Below are 21,906 nucleotides of genomic sequence, written 5' to 3' on the forward strand. Positions count from 1 at the left end.
AGGATAACACCACCTCTGCCTCATTTTGAGCCAGGAAAAACTTTGGATGGTATTACATATTTGTGACCAGATTGTGTTATTAAAACCTTTGGAACCGTATTAATTGGTACCTCTTTTGTCTGTCGCGATGTGAAATGTTATCAAATCTGTGATATTTAAAATCATTCCTGTAAAGTGTAACACTGGAGGTTTCCAAAATAGTTTATTCCTTTTGGAATAAACCTATAATCTTTTTGGTCTATCTGAAGAATGTGTGTATGTCATCTTGTTGCTGTAATCCTTCACATTAATTCAGCTTATCGTGTTGATGTTAAAGCAGCATGGATGATGCAGGAGTCTTACTTTATCTCTCATTGGTGAAAGGATTGCTAGTTCTAGGAATGACCTAATAACTACTGTATAGATTAACCCTAAACCCGCTTTCACACTTTAGTTTTGCAGTGCTGGTGTTGTTTCTTACAGTAGTTGCTCTCATTGATTTATTCATTTTCTTAAATATCTTGTATTGACCCCACGCTGTAATTGTTTTTCTGTTGTACCTTAGGCTATCTGTACATTATACTGTACAGGACACGGACATAGGTTTTTGATTAACATGAATTAGCTATGAAATTATATTCTGCTTTTGAGGAATGTAAAGCCATTGGACTTTCTGATTGAAATCAATTTCAGCTATCAGTCATCTCTGCTTCACCGCTGCTTCTGTTGTGGTTAACTTTAAAGATTTCCTGCCAATGCATAATCCCTTCTACAGCAGGAAATTGTAGCTGTATATATTTCTATTAGATTTTAATGATAAAAAACAAAAATGCAATGTGACATGCAGCACAATGCGTCTGTGACATAAGACCCATCAAGACTTGGCAAGAAAAGGAAACAGAGGCACTGTTTTGGATATACTGTATACGGTGAGGAAGGAAATAAACTACAGACTTGCAGAGACGAGGTCAACACGCCTCAGATAGGAAATAAGATTTTGCTTGGGAAAATATGATAGAAATTTGAAATTACAAGCACTAAGACGGGTAAAAATGCCAAATACAAAACAAACACTATCTTAAATGATCTCAAATCTGTTTAACTCTAAGTGGCCATTAAGAATTAGAACTCACTGATTGAAGCATTAAATGAATGTCTTTATCTGAGGAGCAGTGAAGCTTTGAATTGGTTGTCTGGAGGATCTGTTGTGGAGTTTTCCCAGCAAGCCATTCTCTGACCCTCTGGCCTTATGCACTGGTTTCTGGTACTACAGCCCTACTCTGGCCTCTGGATGTTTATGGGTATAATTAAAAATACACCATGCACTCACATTCCGCAGTTTCCTCTCTGTTTATTTCTCTCTTGCTTTTAGTTAAATTTACAACCACACATATCAGCAGTACCAGGCTAATTTTACTCCATGATGTGTGTTGTCTCATGGCCCTGACACATTCTGTGCTACCCTTGACCAATCATAATGTGTGCTGCAGTTAGTGCAGCTGTTGTTGAACAGGTCTTGTTACTGCATGATGATGATCTTTGGATTCTGATGAAAACATTTCCTAACTGCAGGATATGTTTGTCCACATGGGTTTTAAAGGTATATGTAGCATTCAGCGGGCTCATACAGTACATTTCCTGAGGATGTGTGTAAAATCATGTCAGGTCAAAATTCTTCCTTTTGTGAAGCTTTTCTTTCTCTCTGCTTGTTGCTTATGTTTATTGATTTAAGAAAAACAATTCCCCTGCAGCAACTCTCTTCTTTCTCTCTCTCTCTCTCTCTCTCTCTCTCTCTCTCTCTCTCTCTCTCTCTCTCTCTCAGTCTCTCTCTCTCACCCAGACCAATCCTATTTTGGTCTTCTCGCATCACTTTAGTGTCTCCTAAAGTGCCTCTTTAAAAGTCTCTACACGAAGGCTCTTTGTTTCCTTTTTCATTAGTGTTTTAAATTATATTTTTTATTTTGTTTGGTCCTAAAATGGTAATTTAGTGTGCATGCAAAGGGTCATAACTTCACATACACCTTGCAGAATCTTGTTAAAAATATAAAATAATGATAAAAAAATAAAATTTTACATTCTTAAGGGGTTTTCCATTTTTCTCTGTCTCTTTTCAGCTTTCCATATACCTGCATTTTTCTTAAGTCCGTTTATTGGTTCATTGGGAATCCTTATGATGTCATTTATACATTTACCAATCATGTTACACCGACTGGTTTAAAGCCATTCAGTTAATAAGCTTTTCACTGAATAATGTACCCTCTTTTTATTCTCTCTCATTTTGACTGTGTTTTCGTTACATCCTGTTTTTTCCTATGTCCTCAACCTTTTTGTTTCACACTTTTCACCTTGGATGTCTTGTTTGTTTGTTTGTTTGGAGAAGCGGACACGTAAGAATGTCACATGACGTACACTGTGCATTTAGTACACGTAGGATTAATAACAGTTAAATACACTAGGTTAGGAGTGTGTGCCACCCCTTTTACGTTTTGTGTTTGGTTAGTCAGAGTAGACTAGTTTGAGCGTCATTGACGCTGAAGATTTGTCTTTTTTTGCAGATAATTAGAGGGCTTTATTTATTTCCTTTTTCGGGTCCCCCCCACAACTGTGAAGATTCAATTTTCTTTGTATAGAAGGTATGCACGTTACGTCACCTTCAACGAAAGACACGGCGGTTACGCCCATTGAGTGGCAAAATATAGAGTGGCAGAATTTGTGTACAGTGTGAAATCAGTGAAAACACAGGGAAAACGCGTCTAAATAGGAAAAGCTGTTGTGCGATAGACTGTACTAACAGATTTGACAAGAATTCGGAGCTATCGTATTACAGACTCCCAAGACACACCAAAAGGAGAATTAAACGGACCGTCCATGCCAACGTCCACAGACCACAGGTGGGTTGGCAAGTTGCTAGGGTAACTTTCAAATCCAACTAAATAATTGCTGATAATTGTCAGTTATAATGACATTTTCGCACCCGCCGCTAGAACAACCAGCCATTTTGCAAATTTTTTTTCCACTTAACAGGGGGAGCTCCGGCGTGGACACGTGGAAAGGTGACTTCAATACATACCCTCTAAACTGTAAATATTGTTCCCACTACACTATTACAAAACTTCACCCTTGCACTTGTACATGATATCACCTGGCATCCTAGATGTCTGTTTAATCTGTGTCTTCTTTTCCCACAACACTTACTAAAATATTAACATAAACACCTGTTATTGCCTAATTTCCTGGGTCGTAACATCCCTCCTATTTATTTAGAGTAATTATTTAAGTTTTATTCCAAATCTACTCTACGTTGAACTAATAAGACCATTCTCTTTTGTCTCTCTCAATTAATTATTATTTTTTTATTATTTTTATTACTTTATTCCTTTCCAAACAGTATAATATCACCTCTTTGTATGTGCTTTTGATTATTATGTTTAGTTATATCTAAAAGCATACACTATAAAAGGGTGAATTGACATAAGATAATTCTTGCTGGCTAATTCCTCACCTGTTTTCCACCTAGTTAAGTGGCTTAATGAATCAGTGCATGTCAGTCCTGGCTTCAGTTAGAAAGCACTGGGCCCGAGATTCAACGACAGATTTGGAGAAAACTTGTGCCTGTGATCTTTTGCATATATGTTCACTGTTTGGTAAGCATCTAATAAGCATTAAATAGTTTAGCATTTATTGACAGATGCTTTAATCAGTGACTGCATCACAAGGTATACATTTCATCATACATTTTCATATCAGTACTGCATGTGTGTTCCCATGAGCTCAAAAATGACCCTTCACACTGCCAATACCGGTTGATCTGCAGTAACACTTAAGTTGAATTTGTATAAAAGTATGCCTGCATGTTTCACCTAATTTTCTACAAACGCAGGCTATTGTAGTGTAATGCCTTAGTAGTTAGCTTATTATGTTATTACAACTTAGAAATACAGCAGTGTTAAGCATAGCGTGACTGTAAGATGTTTCAAAGTAGGCTATTTTTTGCTACCAAAATATTAATAGAGGTGTATTTCAAGTGATAAGACTTAAGTAACTTGCTTCGTTAGATGTAATTGGTTTAACCCATAGACTGCATAAAAGGTTTAACTTAGCGAGTCGAGGTGCTGATCCGCTGAGACGCGTTATTCCAGGCGTCCGATGCTATTTTTGGAGAGCTGATGTAATTCACCGCGGACTTGTATCGGACGAGAGGAACTGTGGAACTGAGATTTAATCTTTCAAGTGTGACTTTATTATAAAACTGCACTATTACGGGCGCATGCATTTGATGATAACCTAGAGAAGTCGGCACCGCCGCCCCCTCTCCAGCCTCACTGGTTGGCTCCCTCACCGCAGCTTGTTTGACCCCCTCTGGGCTGGAGAGAGAGAGAGAGAGAGAGAGAGAGAGAGAGAGAGAGAGAGTCGGAACCGCCAGAGAAATGACAACTGGGAGATGAGCTCGGCCAAATGACCGTGTCAACAACGGCAGTTTCATATGAGGTGTGGCTTATGCATCTGCTTTGCAAACTAAGCAATCAGTCGTGCCGATGGTCGCATACTTTTCCGTGAGCAGACGTCGTGATCAATGAACGTGTGATACTACGTACGTGTGAAGATACGTACGTCCGGGTCAATTTTTTTTATTATAATTATATGTTAAAAGCTGTTACACTTTTAATGACAAATAAGTTAAAATAATCAGTTGAGAAATCTTACCCAAAGGCACATTTATTTAATAGTATAGCAACACATGGCATAAACAGTACAATCTTACAGATTCTCTTCACGTATTAAGTCACATGATGTAAATGAAAAAATGCCTTGCATAAAATCAGTGTATGGCCTCTGTTATGTGTTGTCTATAAAGTATTTATTGTCCAATTTCTTTACATAATCCATTGTTTGGCACTGACGAAACAAGGTGGATCACAGCGCCACCTTGTGGCTATTCAAAGTCAATTTATTTCTGTAGCATCATTAAACACAACAATGTTCACCAATGTGCTGTTCGGCTTACACAATAAAATTAATATAAAAATAAAAACAGTAAAAAGAATAATTGAAACCATACATCATCATCATTTAAAAACAATAAGATATCTAGATTTAAAGTGTATTTACCAAATAGAGGAAAAACTTCATACCTGAAAGACATCAAAGATGTACTTACTCATTGAAGAACAAGCAGGGTCCTTGCACCTCGGTGCTTGGCCCCTATTAACTTGGTTCAATGATTCAGGGGAAATATCATTTTGTTTATAGCTTTTGTGGTTTAAGGGTCATAAACAGACATACAAATACTTTAAAGTAGGCCTACCAAATCTTACCCAAACATTTTACAGTAGACCTACACAACAGAAATTTGATTACTGTACTATACGTTAAACTCACTTTGCACTCCTTTTAAATCATGATTGTCATACTTATTTGTACACATTTTTACTGTATTTTACAAAACAAAAAGGCACAATGTTCCCCAAATATGTTCCTGAAGGCACACCAAACACTACATATTTTCCAGCACTTCTAACCTCATCCCAATCAACTCATCACATCTTCAGAATAATATTAAATACATTTACACAATATTAAATAATATTAAATACGAAACAACCTTTTTTCTTTTTAGGTTTCTTCTGTTTTAGACCTACCTATTTCACTACCACCTTAACCATCTTCCACTTTATATAGAAATATTGTATATATCCAGCTTTGGTTAGATTACATAAGAATTGTAATCAGTTACTGATTACAAACTACATGCCAAAATTTGTAGTCAGTAACCTAATCTGTTAGATTACACATTTTGTGTTATGTAATATGAGTACTTTTTGATTACATCTACATTTGACCTATGTATATTTGATATCACATATTTAAGTAAGATAGTATTGTACTATTTTGACACAGCACAAAGAGCAAGAAAATATATGCCAATTTTAAACAAGACATGTTTGTAAGTGCATTTGACATGTATGCAAAAATAAACAAACATTATATCAGCCATAAAATATGTATTTAGATCAGATTTCACCACAGTTAACACCACGTTGCAAGCACATTTTGTTAGAAAACATCAATGATGGGAATGACTCAATGAAACTTTACAATGCTTTATATACAGTATGTGAAGATTAATAGAATACACATATATTTTAAAATGTAATGTAATTTAAATACAAGTTCTTGATTTTTGGGATCTGATTACATGTACTACCCTCTATATATATACATATACTGCTCAAAAAATTAAGAAAATCATCACAGCTTTACACCAAGTCAGATAACCTTCAGGAATATCAATCAACCCCGGTACGGAAGCACAAGTGATTGTAAAATTTTATACATATTTTGGTGCAAATACAATTGAAAACAGATACATTGGACAGGCAACACCAAGAGTGGTTTAGGGAGGACCATTCTCAGAGGGTCTCACGACCTCTACGTGCTATGAAACATCGAGATTAAATCTTCAGATCTACTGTCAGATCTTATGCTGGTGCAGTGCAGAGACCTCCTGATACCTGATGCACAACCTCATTTGGCCAGAGTCTGTAGGCAGTTTCTAGACGATGAAGGCATTGACGCCATTGACTGGCCTTCACATTCTCCAGACCCTAATCCAACTGAGAACTCTTGTTCTGATGTACATGGATCTCATGTATCTGAAGCCATCAAGTAGCACCATATAGACAGGAGCTCACTTATGGGCTGATCCAGGTCTAGGAGGAGATACACCATGTGCCATCAGGAGTAATTCTGTAATTCCTGTCCTAAATGTGTTTATGATTTTGGCTTTCACTGACTATTGTCACACTATTTTGTTTTCACAACATTAGGCAACATATTAAAGTGAAGAGTTTATCTATAGTCTATATAAACAAACAAACAAACAAACAAACACATTTTTCATTATTTGCCAGTGTCTACTAGTGGTTTTACAGCCCTCAAAAGTGAATGAAAACTAAACTTTTTAAATAGAAGGTTGATATTCATTCTTAATGCATGAATGTTTTATTAAGCACTTGTTTCTTTTCAAACTTGGTTTTATATCTCGAATTAAGAACTCAATAAGTAAAGATGATGATGGTATTTAATATCCGGACGTTCAACCGCACGTACGTTATCCGGACGTTCAACCGCACGTACGTTATCCGGACGCAAAGTAAAAAATTATCAATTTCAATACGTCCGCCCGCGACGCCCGCGCCAAATTTAGCGCAGCTCCGACACGTGACCGTGACGTCTGACGTCTCATACCTTACGTCTGACGCCTGAATAGTTTGGGATTTTGGCCAGACGGCAGGCGAGCGTATACACGTTTGTTCGCTTGTCTGTTTGCTTAGTGAGTTGCAAAACTTGCACAAATCACACCTCATAGTTTCAGACAAGCAATTTCTCTGCCACCGTGACAGAGCCAACGTCCACGTGCTGTTGATCGCGGAGGAATGGCCATTTTATCACTTCGAGAGAGTTACTGTGAATGGACTGTGTGTAGGATTGCGTAAGACCACACTGTGATTTCGAAGTTAACCGTTTCTTGGATCTTCTTCGAGCGACTCTCCAAACATGAATAATACAAAGAATCTGCGAGTAAGTGATGGCATTTTGCAAGTGATTGCGGTTTCTCGTTCTGCCCCACGTGCACCTGCAGCATTGATTTTTAAGAGGGGGTAGTATATATAGCATATTTTGCGCATACTGTTAGGGCTAGAGCAGTTTGTGTTATGAATGCTTATTTAAAAATATACTTTATAAGATTGATAACGGCTAAGGTAAAGCTGTTTATGCAGGTGCGCTTGCAGCAGCAAGGTCAGATGCCCACGCGCACTCAATGTTGCGGTTTGTGGATGGATTATGCGTGGAGGCGGCTTTTCTGATTCAGCCTGCATGCTTTGCTTTTGGTGGGTGACTGGTCATTGTAGGAATTAATTAGCCTATGCGTATTAATTATTGTCAGCCAAATTAAACATGGCTTGTAGCAGTAGCAAAATGTTTTTCACTTTTATTATTTTTTCCTGATGTTTTGTGTTATAGATAACATCGGTTTGTACAGTTCAACTATTATGTAAGGCTGTGTGCTGAGGTACTTAAAACCTTTTACATACTGTTTAAAGCAGACATATAGATTTAAACCTCTGTATATCTGTGTGTGGCCTGCACACACACCTGAGGTTTATTTGTTTCCCGTTTTTTCCTGTTACATCTATTAAAGTCATATCAAGGAAGAGCCTTTCCTTTAACATGCAGAGGTCTCAAAACAATTCCAGCATCTCTGTCCATGCACAATATCAGAAACTTGAATCCAGGTTTGAACCCTCAGGTGTACTAGCCTACTCAGAACGTCTAATATTTGTTTAATTCTTGCAAATCTTAAAAACATTCTCATTTTGTTTGTTTATAAATGCATTGAGTCATTATCATGTTGATATTAAGGTTTGGTGTCAGGATCACATTAAACCACTGGTGGTCTGATGCAGAAAGGTCATGTTTGAAGAGACAATAAGATGCAGAGACAGCTTGATCTTTTCACTTTTGAGATTTCTTGGGGTCGGTCTAAGTCATCTCAGCAATGACTGGGGACGTGGTGTTTGGTCTCAGGAATTTATGTTACTATGTTACAACCCTATGTATTCTGCATGGGGTGGTTTGGCAGCTTGTTGTGATGTGCAGGATTTAGTTTAGGCCAGCTTGATGCTGCTGCAGTTGAATCATTACCATCTGGTCTGAATGCATTTAAAGAATCAATATTTGCTGAAGAGAGATGCTGTTTCCTCCCTCTTGCTTATATGTAAAGGTCCAGCTACAGCACATAAGAATTGTAGCTTCAAACAATTGTAACCTAATACTGTATTTGTAGATAAGTGCCTATTTAATAACTTAAATCATACATTATGGACCTAAGTTGTTTTACAGCCAAACTGTTGTTGCTATCAAGGTGTATTTTATTCATATGCTTGTTAAGCCTTAACCGTCATTAATTTGTTTCATACAAAGAGTGTGAATGACTTGAACTTTGTCATCTGGGTTAGATTTATAAATAAGATGTTTAAGTATTTGCTGTGTTTAAAGAAATGAAGGATTTAATTAAGTGCAGTGGTAATGAATTTACTTTGACAGCCTTGGTATTTTCAAATGTTGTGGTTGAAATTAAAGATCAATATATACAAGATTTATAAATAAACAGTCTGCTTTTATGACTCTGCCATTAATGCACATGTGTACAATCAGCACGGACCCATATACACAAAATGTTTGACACTCTCACTTGCTTCCTTTAAGAGCATATTTTTGCCATTTTCTGTCAAGCCTGACTATCTTTTTTGGTTTTGACAGCATCATTTATCCTGTGTGTAGACTAAAGAATAGCGAGATGTGTGGATGGTTTAAAACAGAGACAGGAAGATGGACAGGGAGAATTTCATTAATAGTAGTTGTATGCATGAGTAAGGAGCCTTGTCACTTTTATGTAACTGCCAGTCTGAAGGGTTGAAATGCCAATGTGTTTGATTCAGACATAAAGAGACAGAGAGAGAGAGAGAGTTGCTGAATTCATCGCTTTACTCATATGGCCCATATGGAAGTGGTTGGTTATAAGTGCATGAGAGTTTGTGTGAATGTGTTGGAAATTAAATCACTTTGCAGTTTTATGGATTAAACACACCTACAAAATAAATAATGTGAGGCATGAGCAGAAAGGAATGGGTGAGTGTGTGAGTTGCCTAAAAATAATATGACTGATGCTCTGTATAGTTATCCTTTGAGTTTACCTGTCCCCGATCAGAAGCAAATGCTAGACTAATAGGCTGTTGGACATCTAGTCATCTAAAAAACGTCTATTTAACAGCCAAGTGATGAAGCATTTTGTTTAATGCAAAATAAAACTGATCTGACAATAGAAACATTATAATAAGATTTATTTCTTATTCTAGATTTATTCTTAATCTTTTTACTTGAAGATCAAAACTTCAATACCTCCACACCTATAAGTTTAAACACATTGACTTATACACTTGAAATATTTTAGGTTTTTTTTTTTTTTTGCCAAACAAAAGGAAAAAATATAATTTAGAACAGAATAAAATGTTTATAGGAATGCATTGTTCAATAGTCTTGTTTAAGCAGTGAATAGGCCCTGCTGGTTTATAAACTAGATTCTACACTGTAAAAAATTTATTGTTGGCTCAATGAATTATTTTTTAGTAACTAGTTCCACAGAAATTTTACGTTCACTCAATTTCTGACTCCAAAGTGTTACCTGGATTGATGTTTTTTAGTTGGCCCAATTTTGACTCAAATATAAAAAAGTATGTTTGCTCAACTAGCTTTATAGCTCATTCAACTAAAATGTTTTAATCAGTTGAATCTTTAAAAACTTACAGCAAAGACTCTGTCAATTAAAATTTAAGTATTTACCCAATTTTTATTTGTTACTTCAATTAATCTTTATTATTTGGGAATACTTTATAAACTTTTTAAAATTATTTATCAAATAATTTATGCTGGTGTTGTTAACAAATAATTAACTTCAGTCACAAAAACAAAAGCTTTATTCACTTATCATACAGACTGAACATACAGAATTAAGTCTTCTCTTAATAGAAGGCATAAAACAGTCCAAAAGCACTCCAAAGTCAGTCAAAACATCTCAAGGGCCATTTAACTTCTTTCGCCATGTAACCCTCTGGTCTGCCTCTCTCCATATCATCACCGCTCTGGTTTGATAAACAGAGGAATATAAATACACACACACATACATAAATACATGTTTAATATAATAAAGCTTGACGGTGAAAGACTTTATACCCTAAAATTGCCAAATTTCCCTCAGACATCACACGTAATTGAATTAAACACTATTGGGCGGTTTTCTCGGACAGGGCTTATCACTGACTAAAATACTGACATCTCTTAACATATGAGTGCTATTGTTTTGTCTCAAAATGCACGCCAGTGTTGTATTTTATAAGGTTTGTTTGTAAAAATGTACCAATTATAATTAAGACGGAGTAATAAACCCTGTCCGGTAATCTTAACTAAAATAGCTCCACTTTAACTCAGACACATAACATAACACACCTTTATATAACTTATATCTTTACAAAAACGTAGAGTATTTGTGTCTTTGCCAATTAATATAGTCTAAAATTAACATTTATTTACAAACACTTACCTGACGTGAACTTGAGGAAACGGCTGATGACTTGTGTCATGTGAATCAGTAAGTGATTCAGGCTGTTAGGTGCGGATTGATCTCAGATGAAATGACCTGTGTTCCAGTCCAGATCCTTCCGAGTTAAGGCATTTTAAATTAAAAACTGGCGCACATACTGTACATACATACACACGCCACAGAGATATCTGAGTAAGCAGTCGATTTCTGATGCGCTTGCCGAGGCGAGGCTGCGCTGGGCGGGGTGTGAGTACTTAAGCGCCGGTGATTTTCTGGAGCTCATATTGAGCTAATCTCCATCCGAAAGTGTCCGAGCACATTTTTAAATAGACGCTGTCTTTATTAACCGACCGCATATTTAAACTTTAAGCACATACATTCACGCCTGAACAACTCTTACAATTACATTTTGTGACCAAATAACAGTAATATTAGGAGCATTTTGTTGTCAGGAAACAAAGCTGTCATAAGTCCACATATTTACCTGATTTGTCTTAATTAGTTCAGTCAACACTAGCCATTCTGAATGTTGACTGGATTTGAAAATAACCATTCATTTAATGTTTTAAACACAGATTTATCTAGACTTAAAATAATAGAGGCACATTTTTGTAAAGTGCAGTGGTTTACTGTGTACACACCATCATTTGCTGCAAAGAACATATTTATATTTGGGGAGTTAAATATTCCTGTGTCAAAACTGTGTTTTCATATTTAAGTTAGAACGAAGCATTATGATGTTTTAGTGGGAGTGAGGGCAGTGTGTGGGCTCCATGTGTGTCAGTGTGTGTATGTTTTTATTGTAGAATGATGTTTGTGAGTGTGTGTGTCAGTTCTATGTGCTTTATCTGTAGGTGGTTGTTTTGAGCATAGGAGGTCCACACTCAAAACACCACAATTTCAGCCTTTCAGTTTATATAAGAGTATTTTAATCAGGGGCACTGTACCTTAACAAGCTCTAGTGCAAAGAGAAAATGTAGTTTAAAGTTAGCTAGAGTTGCTTTTTTAGTATGGGAACTATGTGACATGCTGACTTTAAAAGACCAATTCAGTTAGTGGCCACTTTTCTAATGCAATAATTCCTGTTACTAATGTGCATAGTTAGGACACACTATGTATTGAACATTAGCATGTTACCTAGAGATTATACAGTACATTAATAGATGTAAAACAAGTCATATCAGTGGTTTTGAAATGCGTTCTTTGTCCATTTATTCCTCTTTTAGTTACTAGAGAACACATACTACAGTGAGGTCATATATTATATTTGTAATACTTTATCACAATATTGGTGTCACAATATTTCAGTATTGACAAAAACATGATATTAATAATTTTGACTATTTTGTGCTAATACTACACACCTAATAATTATTATGTAATGACACTCCAACATAGGAGGTGATATTGCCTTAAATTGTACAGATTATGTTTAACCTACCCATGCTATATTTGTGCTTATCACATCTAAATAGACCGAAACTATGCAGATGTCTTGTATGTCTTAAAATAGGTTTCTACTTCCTTATTGTTGTCTTACTTTACTACTCTTTCTCTGTGTTTTACTGTCTCATTTCTATTTTCTCTGTTCCTGCTGTGAGCTGCGTCTTGAAAAAAACGTGTCTGTCACTTGATGCATTTGCATGTGTAAAGATTCTGTTGACTCATCTTTATCTATATTATCTATGTATAACAGAACCTGAAAAAATACAGTAGGAATTTGTTAGGTTTATGTAAAGGGTATGTGTGGGTTGCGTGTGTGTATAGTTGTTTACTATACAAAATGATAATATAATAATAGACCTATAGGAGTTTTTTGTTTGTATATCCTATCCTTATAAATTGAATTGATATGAGAATAACTTGTCTTCCAAGAGTTTACTTCAAAAGATTATGTGAATTTATAAGAAAACATTTTATGGTGATAGAGTTGACAGAGCATTTGATTCATATTGACCCATGCACAAGTTAGCAGGACACAGTCTGCACACTGAATCTTTATTGATTTCATATAACTAGTGTCATTTACTAGCAGTCGCTGCTCATCCATGTTTACAGGAAGCATCCTAAATTGACAGCATACATAAAGAGAGAAGACACCAGCAGTCAAGGAAACAGACACTGAAAAAAGTTAAAGATTTTCATTCATGCAACCTAGGTCAGAATGATTAAATAGCTGTTAGCTTATTGACATAAAATCTCAATGGACATTTATTTGGCTTACATCTCATCGGAGAAGACCAGCATTAACTGATGCTCTCTCGCTTTTCACTCTCTTGTTATTGTTTATGCATATGCTTATCTTTATAGATTATAGAACAAAACAAAACACACTATCATATGTAACACACAGGATGTATATTGAATTTTTAGGAGATATTGGTATATTTTTATAAAAGAGATGAAACAACAATATTAATATTGATAAATTGTAGTTTTAGTAATGAGCGGATCAGAAAAGTAGTGGAGAACAGAGTTAGCTGCTCTGGGAAAGTGCATAATTCAAATTGCCATGAACGTGTGACATACTTTATATTAAGGGATTCAGGATGACTCAGAGGAAATAGTTGTAAGATAACGCTTGTAAATTGCTTGCCCCATCTGCTATTCTGGCAGATATTCGTGCTGTATAATGCTCTTATAGTTAAAGTTCACATAACAAACGTTGTTTCTGCTTATATCATGTTAATCTTGAGTACCTATAGAGTAGTATTACATCATTCATATCTCAGAAGAGTCTTTAGTTTGTTCAGACTCATAAAAACAGGTCAGCTCGACCTATACTCGAGGCGTACTGCGACACACTCAAACCATTATCCCACTATCTCTGGATAACTTACTCTATGATTCACTACATGTTCATGTCGATTACATTATATGCACTTAAGCGCCGATTGCCAACAACATACACACATTTGATGCAGTTTTATTTACGGCCTGTGACTCATGACCCAATTGGGATGCCCAATTTTAATAAAACCCAGTGTTAAACAACAAGAAGGACAACTCGGCTGCTACCCCATGATCCATTGTTTCCATAATACTGGGTTCATTGGGAAGCTGAACAATCCTAAATTTCCCTCACAAACAAAATCATAATTCTTTGGTGATGTTGATTTCATGTCAGTTCTGGGTTGGTGTGTGCGTATGCTATTCCAGTTTTAGACCATGGCTATGTTAAATGCTGTATTCTGATTGGCTGAAAAATGTTCCGTGGGTATGCATTAATTTCTGTCTTAATTGCCGTCGTCAATTATTCCTTACAAAGTGCCCATATAAGGACTTCCCCTGAACTGCATTGAAATTGCCCATCAATAATAAAGCAAGATTGTTACGTATGAATCTTTCTTGTTCGAAAAAACTTTCTGAAACTTGTACAAACCCTGACGAAGTTTTCTAAGATGTTCCTTGAGCTCTTTGCAATCTTCAATGCAGTTTCAAATCTTTTCTCTTGCCCAAAGTGTTATCTCAGACTGCACCCCCTGCATTTGCAAATCCATCAGTGCTCAAACATAAATAACCCATACGTTGCACTAGATGCAATGAGTGCTATTGGGAGTTGTAATTTTGTCGTGTCGCATTGCGCATTGTTTATTATTTCACGTGACTTTTAAAAAAAGCTACAATTAAAAGATTATATTTAACCCACCAAAGTGGCTAGGCTGTCTTGTTAATGTCAAGCCCTGTTGGCAACCATAAATTAAACTGTACGTTGTGCTCATTATGGCATGTTTTAGACACAACCTGCTCTATATTTTCACATTACTATGTTTCATTGTCACTTTCACATTTACACAGGGTTCCCGCGGGGTCTTAAAAAGCCTTAAAAGCATTGAATTTATGAATTTGGAAATAATACCTTAAAAAGACTTAAAAAAGTCTTAAATTTTGATGTCTGGGTCTTAAAAATTGTGCTGTATGTAACTTCTCCATATTTTTCCTTAAAAGTTTCTTTGTCAACCACAGTTTGATTAAATCAGGGATGCAAACACATCGCTTTTCGGCGCCTGCGGCTTTTTATTATTAATGGCATTTTGGTTGCGAGCACATCGTGTCTCTACCGATGAGTCAGCTGTACGTTCACGTGCTCGCTGTTTCTCGATTAATTGGGTGCGACATGAAGCGAGTTCAGCGTCACATGTTTCTGAACTTGAGCAGAGTTGTATGCATAGAGGGTTTCACGGAGGACCGGGTCCGATTAACATTATGTGTAAAACCCGAGGCGATTGGAAAACGGCCGTGATCAGAGTCAGTCAGCGCTAATGTTCACGTGCAGTTTCAAGCTGCGTGCCTCCGTTTCTATTGCGATAACAACTGGCTTGGTTTGAAAGTCACGACCACGCGCTGCAGTTTCTTTCTCCGTCCCTTTGTTTAATAATATTATTATTAATGAATATCTAAAAAGTTTATATATATATAAAAAGTTTGCTCAAAGATCACAGAGATGGTAGCAAAAAAGAATTGTGAATGTCAAGCCCATTGCACGAGCAAAGCTCAAGCTGACTCTAGATATAATAATCTTTTTTTTTTTTATTAAGGACACTCTGTCTTGGTCCATAAAACAACAAACAACAGATATACACACATAGACACATACAGTTACACTTACTCATGTACATATAAACTAAAACGCCAATGATTCCACATCCTTGAAAAGAACCTGACTGAACTCTGTGCTCGTCAATAATAAAACTCACTCACATAATATAAAAACTCACTGGGACAGCAAGTAGACTTTTGAATCTAAAATAATAAGTGGATAAAGCTCTTTTAATCCGCAAGAGAGGAATTAAAAGAGGCACTTTTACTGCTTCTGCTCTATCTAAAAAGGAAAGAAAACTACATAAACCATAACACACCAATTACATTTATAATCTCTAGACCTGCACTTTCTATCATTAATATACTATACATATTATTGTATTCAAAAGAGTTTGATAAAAGGGATCATTTACACAAGTATTGCTTCATATGTCAGTGCAAAAACAGTAAAGTGTTTTGTGATGCTTTGACAAACATTGTCAGCTTTGTTCATTTATGGTTGGATTTATTAAATATAATGTGAAATTAATATAAATGAATGCAGCCAGATGGAAGGCCCTGGATACGTTGCAGGAGGTGGCCAGGAAGAAGAGGAAGAAGGAGTAAAGCAAGAAGAAGTGCTAGATAGTTCAATAAGAGTTTTGGTTTAACATAAAAAATTAAATTGAATATTCCAAATTAATGTCGGCGTCTTTTGATTTTCGAATTTCATTTTACTCTATATACATAGGTTGGTAGGGGTGGCAGGGGTCGGTGGCAATGTAGCCTAAGTATCTGGATATTTGCCTGGGTGTGAGGGCTTAGATTACCTTTCTCTTTTTGAACATACATGTGTTTGCATCTCTGTTTGTTTAATAACGTAGTATAAATAAAGAGTGGCGGATCCAATAATTGAGAACGCAACACAGTCCCGGGTCACAGTACAAAATACTGCGAACACGTGATGCCTTCAGTAAATGAAGATCACCACAACCATAGACTGCAACACAACACAGCAACAGGCAAAGGAGAAGCGGGAAAAATCAAATAAAATCTCAGAAATTCCTTAACAACTTAACATTGTTTGGCAAACTTTCTTGTGGTCTACTGAAATTTTTTTTTCACACCTGCTTGGCTTATCATCTTTTACCCATTTCACATCGGAAAAATAAATGAACACAAGTTCAAGGATTTTAGTTTTTCTTTGCTGGTAGGGACGTGAAATGGGTATTAATTTTTTATATAAATGGTCTTAAAAAGGTCTTAAAAAGACTTGAATTTAACTTGAATAAACCTGTAGGAACCCTGTTTACAGTAAATAAGCAGTCATGCACACTGATTGATGCAAATATTCACCAGTGACATTTATTGTCATTCAGCCAGCTTTAATTATAACCTATATTAATGATTATAAATGAAGTATTTTATCTCTGTCTCTCTCACCCTGTCTTTGGTTGGGTCAGCGTTTGTTGGATCAGCAGCGCAGTTAATCCCACAAGCAGACGTGCACTTTAATAGGCATGCTAATGAAGAGCTCCTTCACTGGTGCACCAGTCACACAGCTGCACTTCTGCATTCATTTATGTGTCAGTAGTAGTGTGTTGTAAAAATGAAAAATGACTTCTAAGAACATTAGCTTTAGCACCAAAAAGGGACTTTTGGCAACAATTACAAAGTTACAAAACACAAAGTCTGTTTCTTTGTTAGTAACCTCTTCTGAATCAGTGAATTTTTGGAAAGCTGCGCCGTGTTATTTAGCCATAATGCGCAGCAACTGTGATTGTACAAAGCAGCTGATGTCGATTCTACAGGGGGTCTTTCTGCTGTTCGAGCGCTTGTTGATACACCCTCTGTGCCATGATCTTAATGAGGCACAACAGCTCTGTTTCTCACAGTCTGATGGAGTCTTCAACAAAACAACATGATATTGAGGGAGTTTATGTGGGACAGATTGGTTACTGTGATTACAGGAATTAACTGTTGGTCTTTGTGCGCTGCTATTTGATTTGTGGTGTCATAAGTTAGTTTTAATGTTTGTTGGTCATTTAGCCCTGGAATCAAGTGTGTGTGTGTGCGTGCGTGCGTGCGTGCGTGCGTGCGTGCGTGCGTGCGTGTGTGTGTGTGTGTGTGCGTGTGTGTGTGTGTGTGTGTGTGTGAGAGAGAGAGAGAGAGAGACTGAGGGATATGATAGAGAGAGACAATCAAATTACATGTGGCTTTATCAAATAATTTCTACACATTTTATGTTAATTTTATGCATAGGGTTGGGGTGTAGTAGATGAAAACCACACCGTCTATTAGTTGTCTTCACCAATGTAGCTTTTTATGGTTACACAACACCATTTTTAACTAAAAACAGGGTATTCAATGGCATTCTGAAAAAGTTTATTTAAAAACTACACTTATCTCTGTGTAAACAACGAAAGTGAGAATTTGTAAGAATTGTGATTTCATGCGTATTATGTAGCAATGCTGACATCAAGGCACGTGCGTCGAATTTCTGGGTCGAACTTCTGGATTTCCGGCTTGTTACTTTAAGATGCGTGTCATGCAATATCCAAATCTCGCCGCATGGTTCTACACTGTAAAAAAATTCTGTAGAAATTACAATGTTATTGCAGCTGGGTTGCCAGTAATCTACAGTAGATTTCAATTTACGTTATTTACTGGCAAGAGCTTGTTCAAATTTAAATACATTTTAAATATTAACAAGTCTTTATCTTTACAGAATAAAATTATACAATAACAGCCTCATGCAAAGCATTCTGGGAACCAGAAATCATCATCAACCTTTTTCTGTTTTTTGCTTCAGATTTTGTTTCCCAGAATGTTTTGTTTGATGCTGTTTTTTTAGTTTTACTCTGTAAAGACAAAGACTTGTAAATGTTAAATGTTCATTTAACTTTAAACAAAACGTTGCCAGTAAATAACATCAATTTAAATCTACAGTAAATTACCGGCAACCCAGCTGCAATTTCTACGGATTTTTTTTACAGTATAGTATATTTTTTTACTAAATACTACAATAAATACGTGAAGAAGAACCACCGGAAGCGTTTGATATTTTGAGCTTTCATTCCTGAGGTGTTTTTATTTTATAGCAACTGTTTGAAAATTTGTGTCACTTTCAACTGGTCGGTGTGCTCCCGCTAGACTCAGGGCACAACTGAAAAGTAGGGTTGAAAAAATATATGTCTTTTATCTTGGTACTGACGAAATTTCATCGAAACCTAGGAAGGAGAAGGTATTTAAATAAATTGCGTAAATTTGTTCGTCACGTTTGTGGTGGTAGATTTAGACATGGGCCGATTACCGGCTTCAAGGTATACCGAGGTTTTAAACAGTCAAGGTTTCAAAACCACTGAAATATTCTGTGATACCGTCTCCAAGGTATGAGCTGTGTTTATACAAAATTCATTAAATCATTAAGTCATGTGATTGATTTGATGTTTACATTTAATATACATTACAAAAATATTATATATTTTTTGAAAGCATATTATAATTCAAAGGCTTTATTTTTACCTGGCATTTAAAAAATAACACATTTTAGTGTTGCAATGGCAAAACCGTAACACCGTGAAACCGTGGTATTTTTGCTAAAGGTTATCATACCGCCAGAATCTTATACCGGCCCATGCCTAGGTAGATTAGCGAACGTCCTGTCAGGACATCAGAACTGCTGGCATTGTTCTAAAAACCATGGGTCTGAGTCTGAATATGACACATTAATTCCAACTAAATGGCCCATTCCAGCTAAAACAGTAAATGTTCATGGTTTCATTTGAAAGAACTAACAAAGATCTACCATCTGTTAAAATTGTATGCAAATATCTGATGAAATGAGAAAGCTACAAGCAAAACATGTGAATAAGCAGCATTACGGTCACACGCCTTCCATTGACATCCATATATAACTTTTTCCTCTGATTTCTAATCTTAAAAATATCATAACTTTATCAGTCCTTAACAGAATGTTGTCATCATACCTATATTATGTGTTCAGACATCATGTGACATCACCAGCCATCCATAAAGCTGCATTCAGAGTGACGCAATCTCATTGATTTCATTGAAAGCCTGTAAACTTCCAGCGACATGAGAGACAGTGACTGTTGGCGACTGGATGGGGTTTAGACAAAGTCAAAATGACAAAGTTGAGAAATGTTTAACTTTATGCAAATTATGAGCGACTTTAGGTAGCGACTACCAATGAGAATGTAGCAGTGGAGTTCATGGCATCCGTTTTTCATCAGTTACTGAAGTGGACGGTACTCATTTGTTTATGACAACCACATTTAGAAATGCCTCTTTTTAAAGAGACAAGCGACATACAGCGACAAAGTCACTTATAATGTAAATGCATATACCTTAATGCATAGTTTTTTGTAGTTTCATGGATCCGTGCAAATAAAGATCATAATGAAAACACCTAGGAAACCTTTAGTAGAGTTGTTGTTGTTGTATAAATGTACCCTGACAGTGAGGGGTTTGGTAAATTGGATTGATAGTTCTATCTGTCCATCAGTGATGTTTAAAAGATCAACAATCAACAAACAATCTCTTTATCATGATCTTGTAGTCACATACCCATCTTTATGTACCAAAGGCTAAACAGACCTGTAAAGAAAGTTTGTCTTCCATAAATTCAGGTGATGTCGTAACCATGCATCTCTAGCATTCATCAAAGTCAAACCAGCGTAACAGACATTTAAAGCTGACTTTTGTTGTATTTTCCATTCAGTAGAGAGCTGACATTTAAAAGGGATCATAAAATGGAAAACAAGATTTCCCTTGCTCTTTGGAAATGAAAACGTTAGATGAACTATGTTATTTATCACTCACATATCCACTCCAATCTATGCCCCTCATATTTACTTTAAAAATCTGGTTATCCAAAAATAACACTGAGAAACCATAAAGCACAATAAGATATAAACACTCATCATCAGTCCATATTTGATATTAAGCAGCCTGGTAAACCCTTGATTCTTTACATAAAAAAAGAAAGCCATAATAAAAGGGATAATCATAAATAAGTCTTAAAAGTACAGTAGTCTGTTTCAGTGCCATTGAAATTCAAATTCTGCATGTTGCCAATTTTCATGTGTTTCAGTTCAGTTCAGTGTAAACTGAAGCCTGTTAGATTTACTCTGCTGTTTCATTCACTGGTGTACACCTGATCATCACAAGGTCCACCAAGGTCACTGCTTACACTTTCATCACTACTCTATACTTAGAGCGTCCGGAGGCGCTTAACCGTCAATTAGCGCTTGAGCTGATTAGAGACCAGTCCCACACTTGGCCTCCAGCAGCATCAGAGCCTGGGATTAACAGGCGTAAGGGAATACAGCTCAGCTAGAGTGTCACAGACCCCACCCACTCCCCTCGTACCTCAACTAGCCCAGAAAGTGAGCCTGTAAGAGGTTTAGTATGGGATGCTGTGTTTGAGTATAGAGAGAGTATCACTGTAAATGCTCCAGGAGTATATGGCGGTTCACTTATGCTTTGGGGGGACCTACAATGTGGGCAACCGATGGGCAGTCTGACACCAGATAAGAAGTGGAGATTTGTTTTTTCTTGACTGAGTTCTTAAAGCAAACATTGTCTGGTAGTGATTTGAATCACTTCTATTTGTGTCAGTTTGGTTCTTACTGGAGAATGGCACTGTTCAGCACAAAATTCTTTTTTTTAATTTAGATCTATGTTCTGTCTAATGTTTACTAGGAATACTGGACTGCCTGTGAAAATAATTGTTTAACAACAAGCTACTTTTATTTACATGCCTCTTACATTAGGCAGTTGTAGTCATGTAACAGTTAAACTCGAGCAGGCTTTTTACTTATCTTAATTTGTGTGACTTATGTGTGTACATTTTCTCATGCCCTTAAGAGTTGAGAATTTTCCCATTCCCAGAAGAGTTGTAAATCAGGTTGTGATCCCAAACTTTAAGATTTGCATAAGCAGGTAAAGTAAGGTTATCTCAAACCGCCACTTTAGATCATTTAGACTTTTTCTTAATCTACGTTATTGAAATGAAGTCAATGGATTTAGTCAAATTGTATTTATTTTCTTATCTAGTGAAACGATTGTCATTTTTGACAACTTCTCGTCTTGCACTAGCCGTGTGACGTGCCAGCACGACATTACGTTTTGCAAAATGACGTCAAAGGTCACGCCTTACATATGTGAAACGCACACTTGTGGACCATTTTAAACAATAAACTGACACAAAGACATTAATA

At 36.3% G+C, this 21,906-nt stretch overlaps 1 protein-coding gene across 5 annotated transcripts in view; it reads left to right on the forward strand.

The window, feature by feature from the left end:
- The window catches only part of rtkna (rhotekin a), a 137,599-nt gene that overhangs the window by 80,276 nt on the left and 35,417 nt on the right, over positions 1-21,906 (forward strand). The window contains exon 1 of one of the 5 annotated variants that reach the window (XM_065266972.2): positions 7,353-7,560. The exons of the other annotated variants lie outside the window; for them this stretch is intronic. Coding sequence (XP_065123044.2) covers positions 7,537-7,560 — 24 coding nt within the window. The 5' untranslated portion in view covers positions 7,353-7,536. Of the gene's footprint in view, positions 1-7,352; positions 7,561-21,906 lie in introns of those variants that run through there. 5 annotated transcript variants of the gene reach the window in all.

The sequence above is a fragment of the Paramisgurnus dabryanus genome, chromosome 5 (genome assembly GCF_030506205.2).
Source record: "Paramisgurnus dabryanus chromosome 5, PD_genome_1.1, whole genome shotgun sequence".
In the NCBI taxonomy this organism is placed as follows: domain Eukaryota; kingdom Metazoa; phylum Chordata; class Actinopteri; order Cypriniformes; family Cobitidae; genus Paramisgurnus; species Paramisgurnus dabryanus.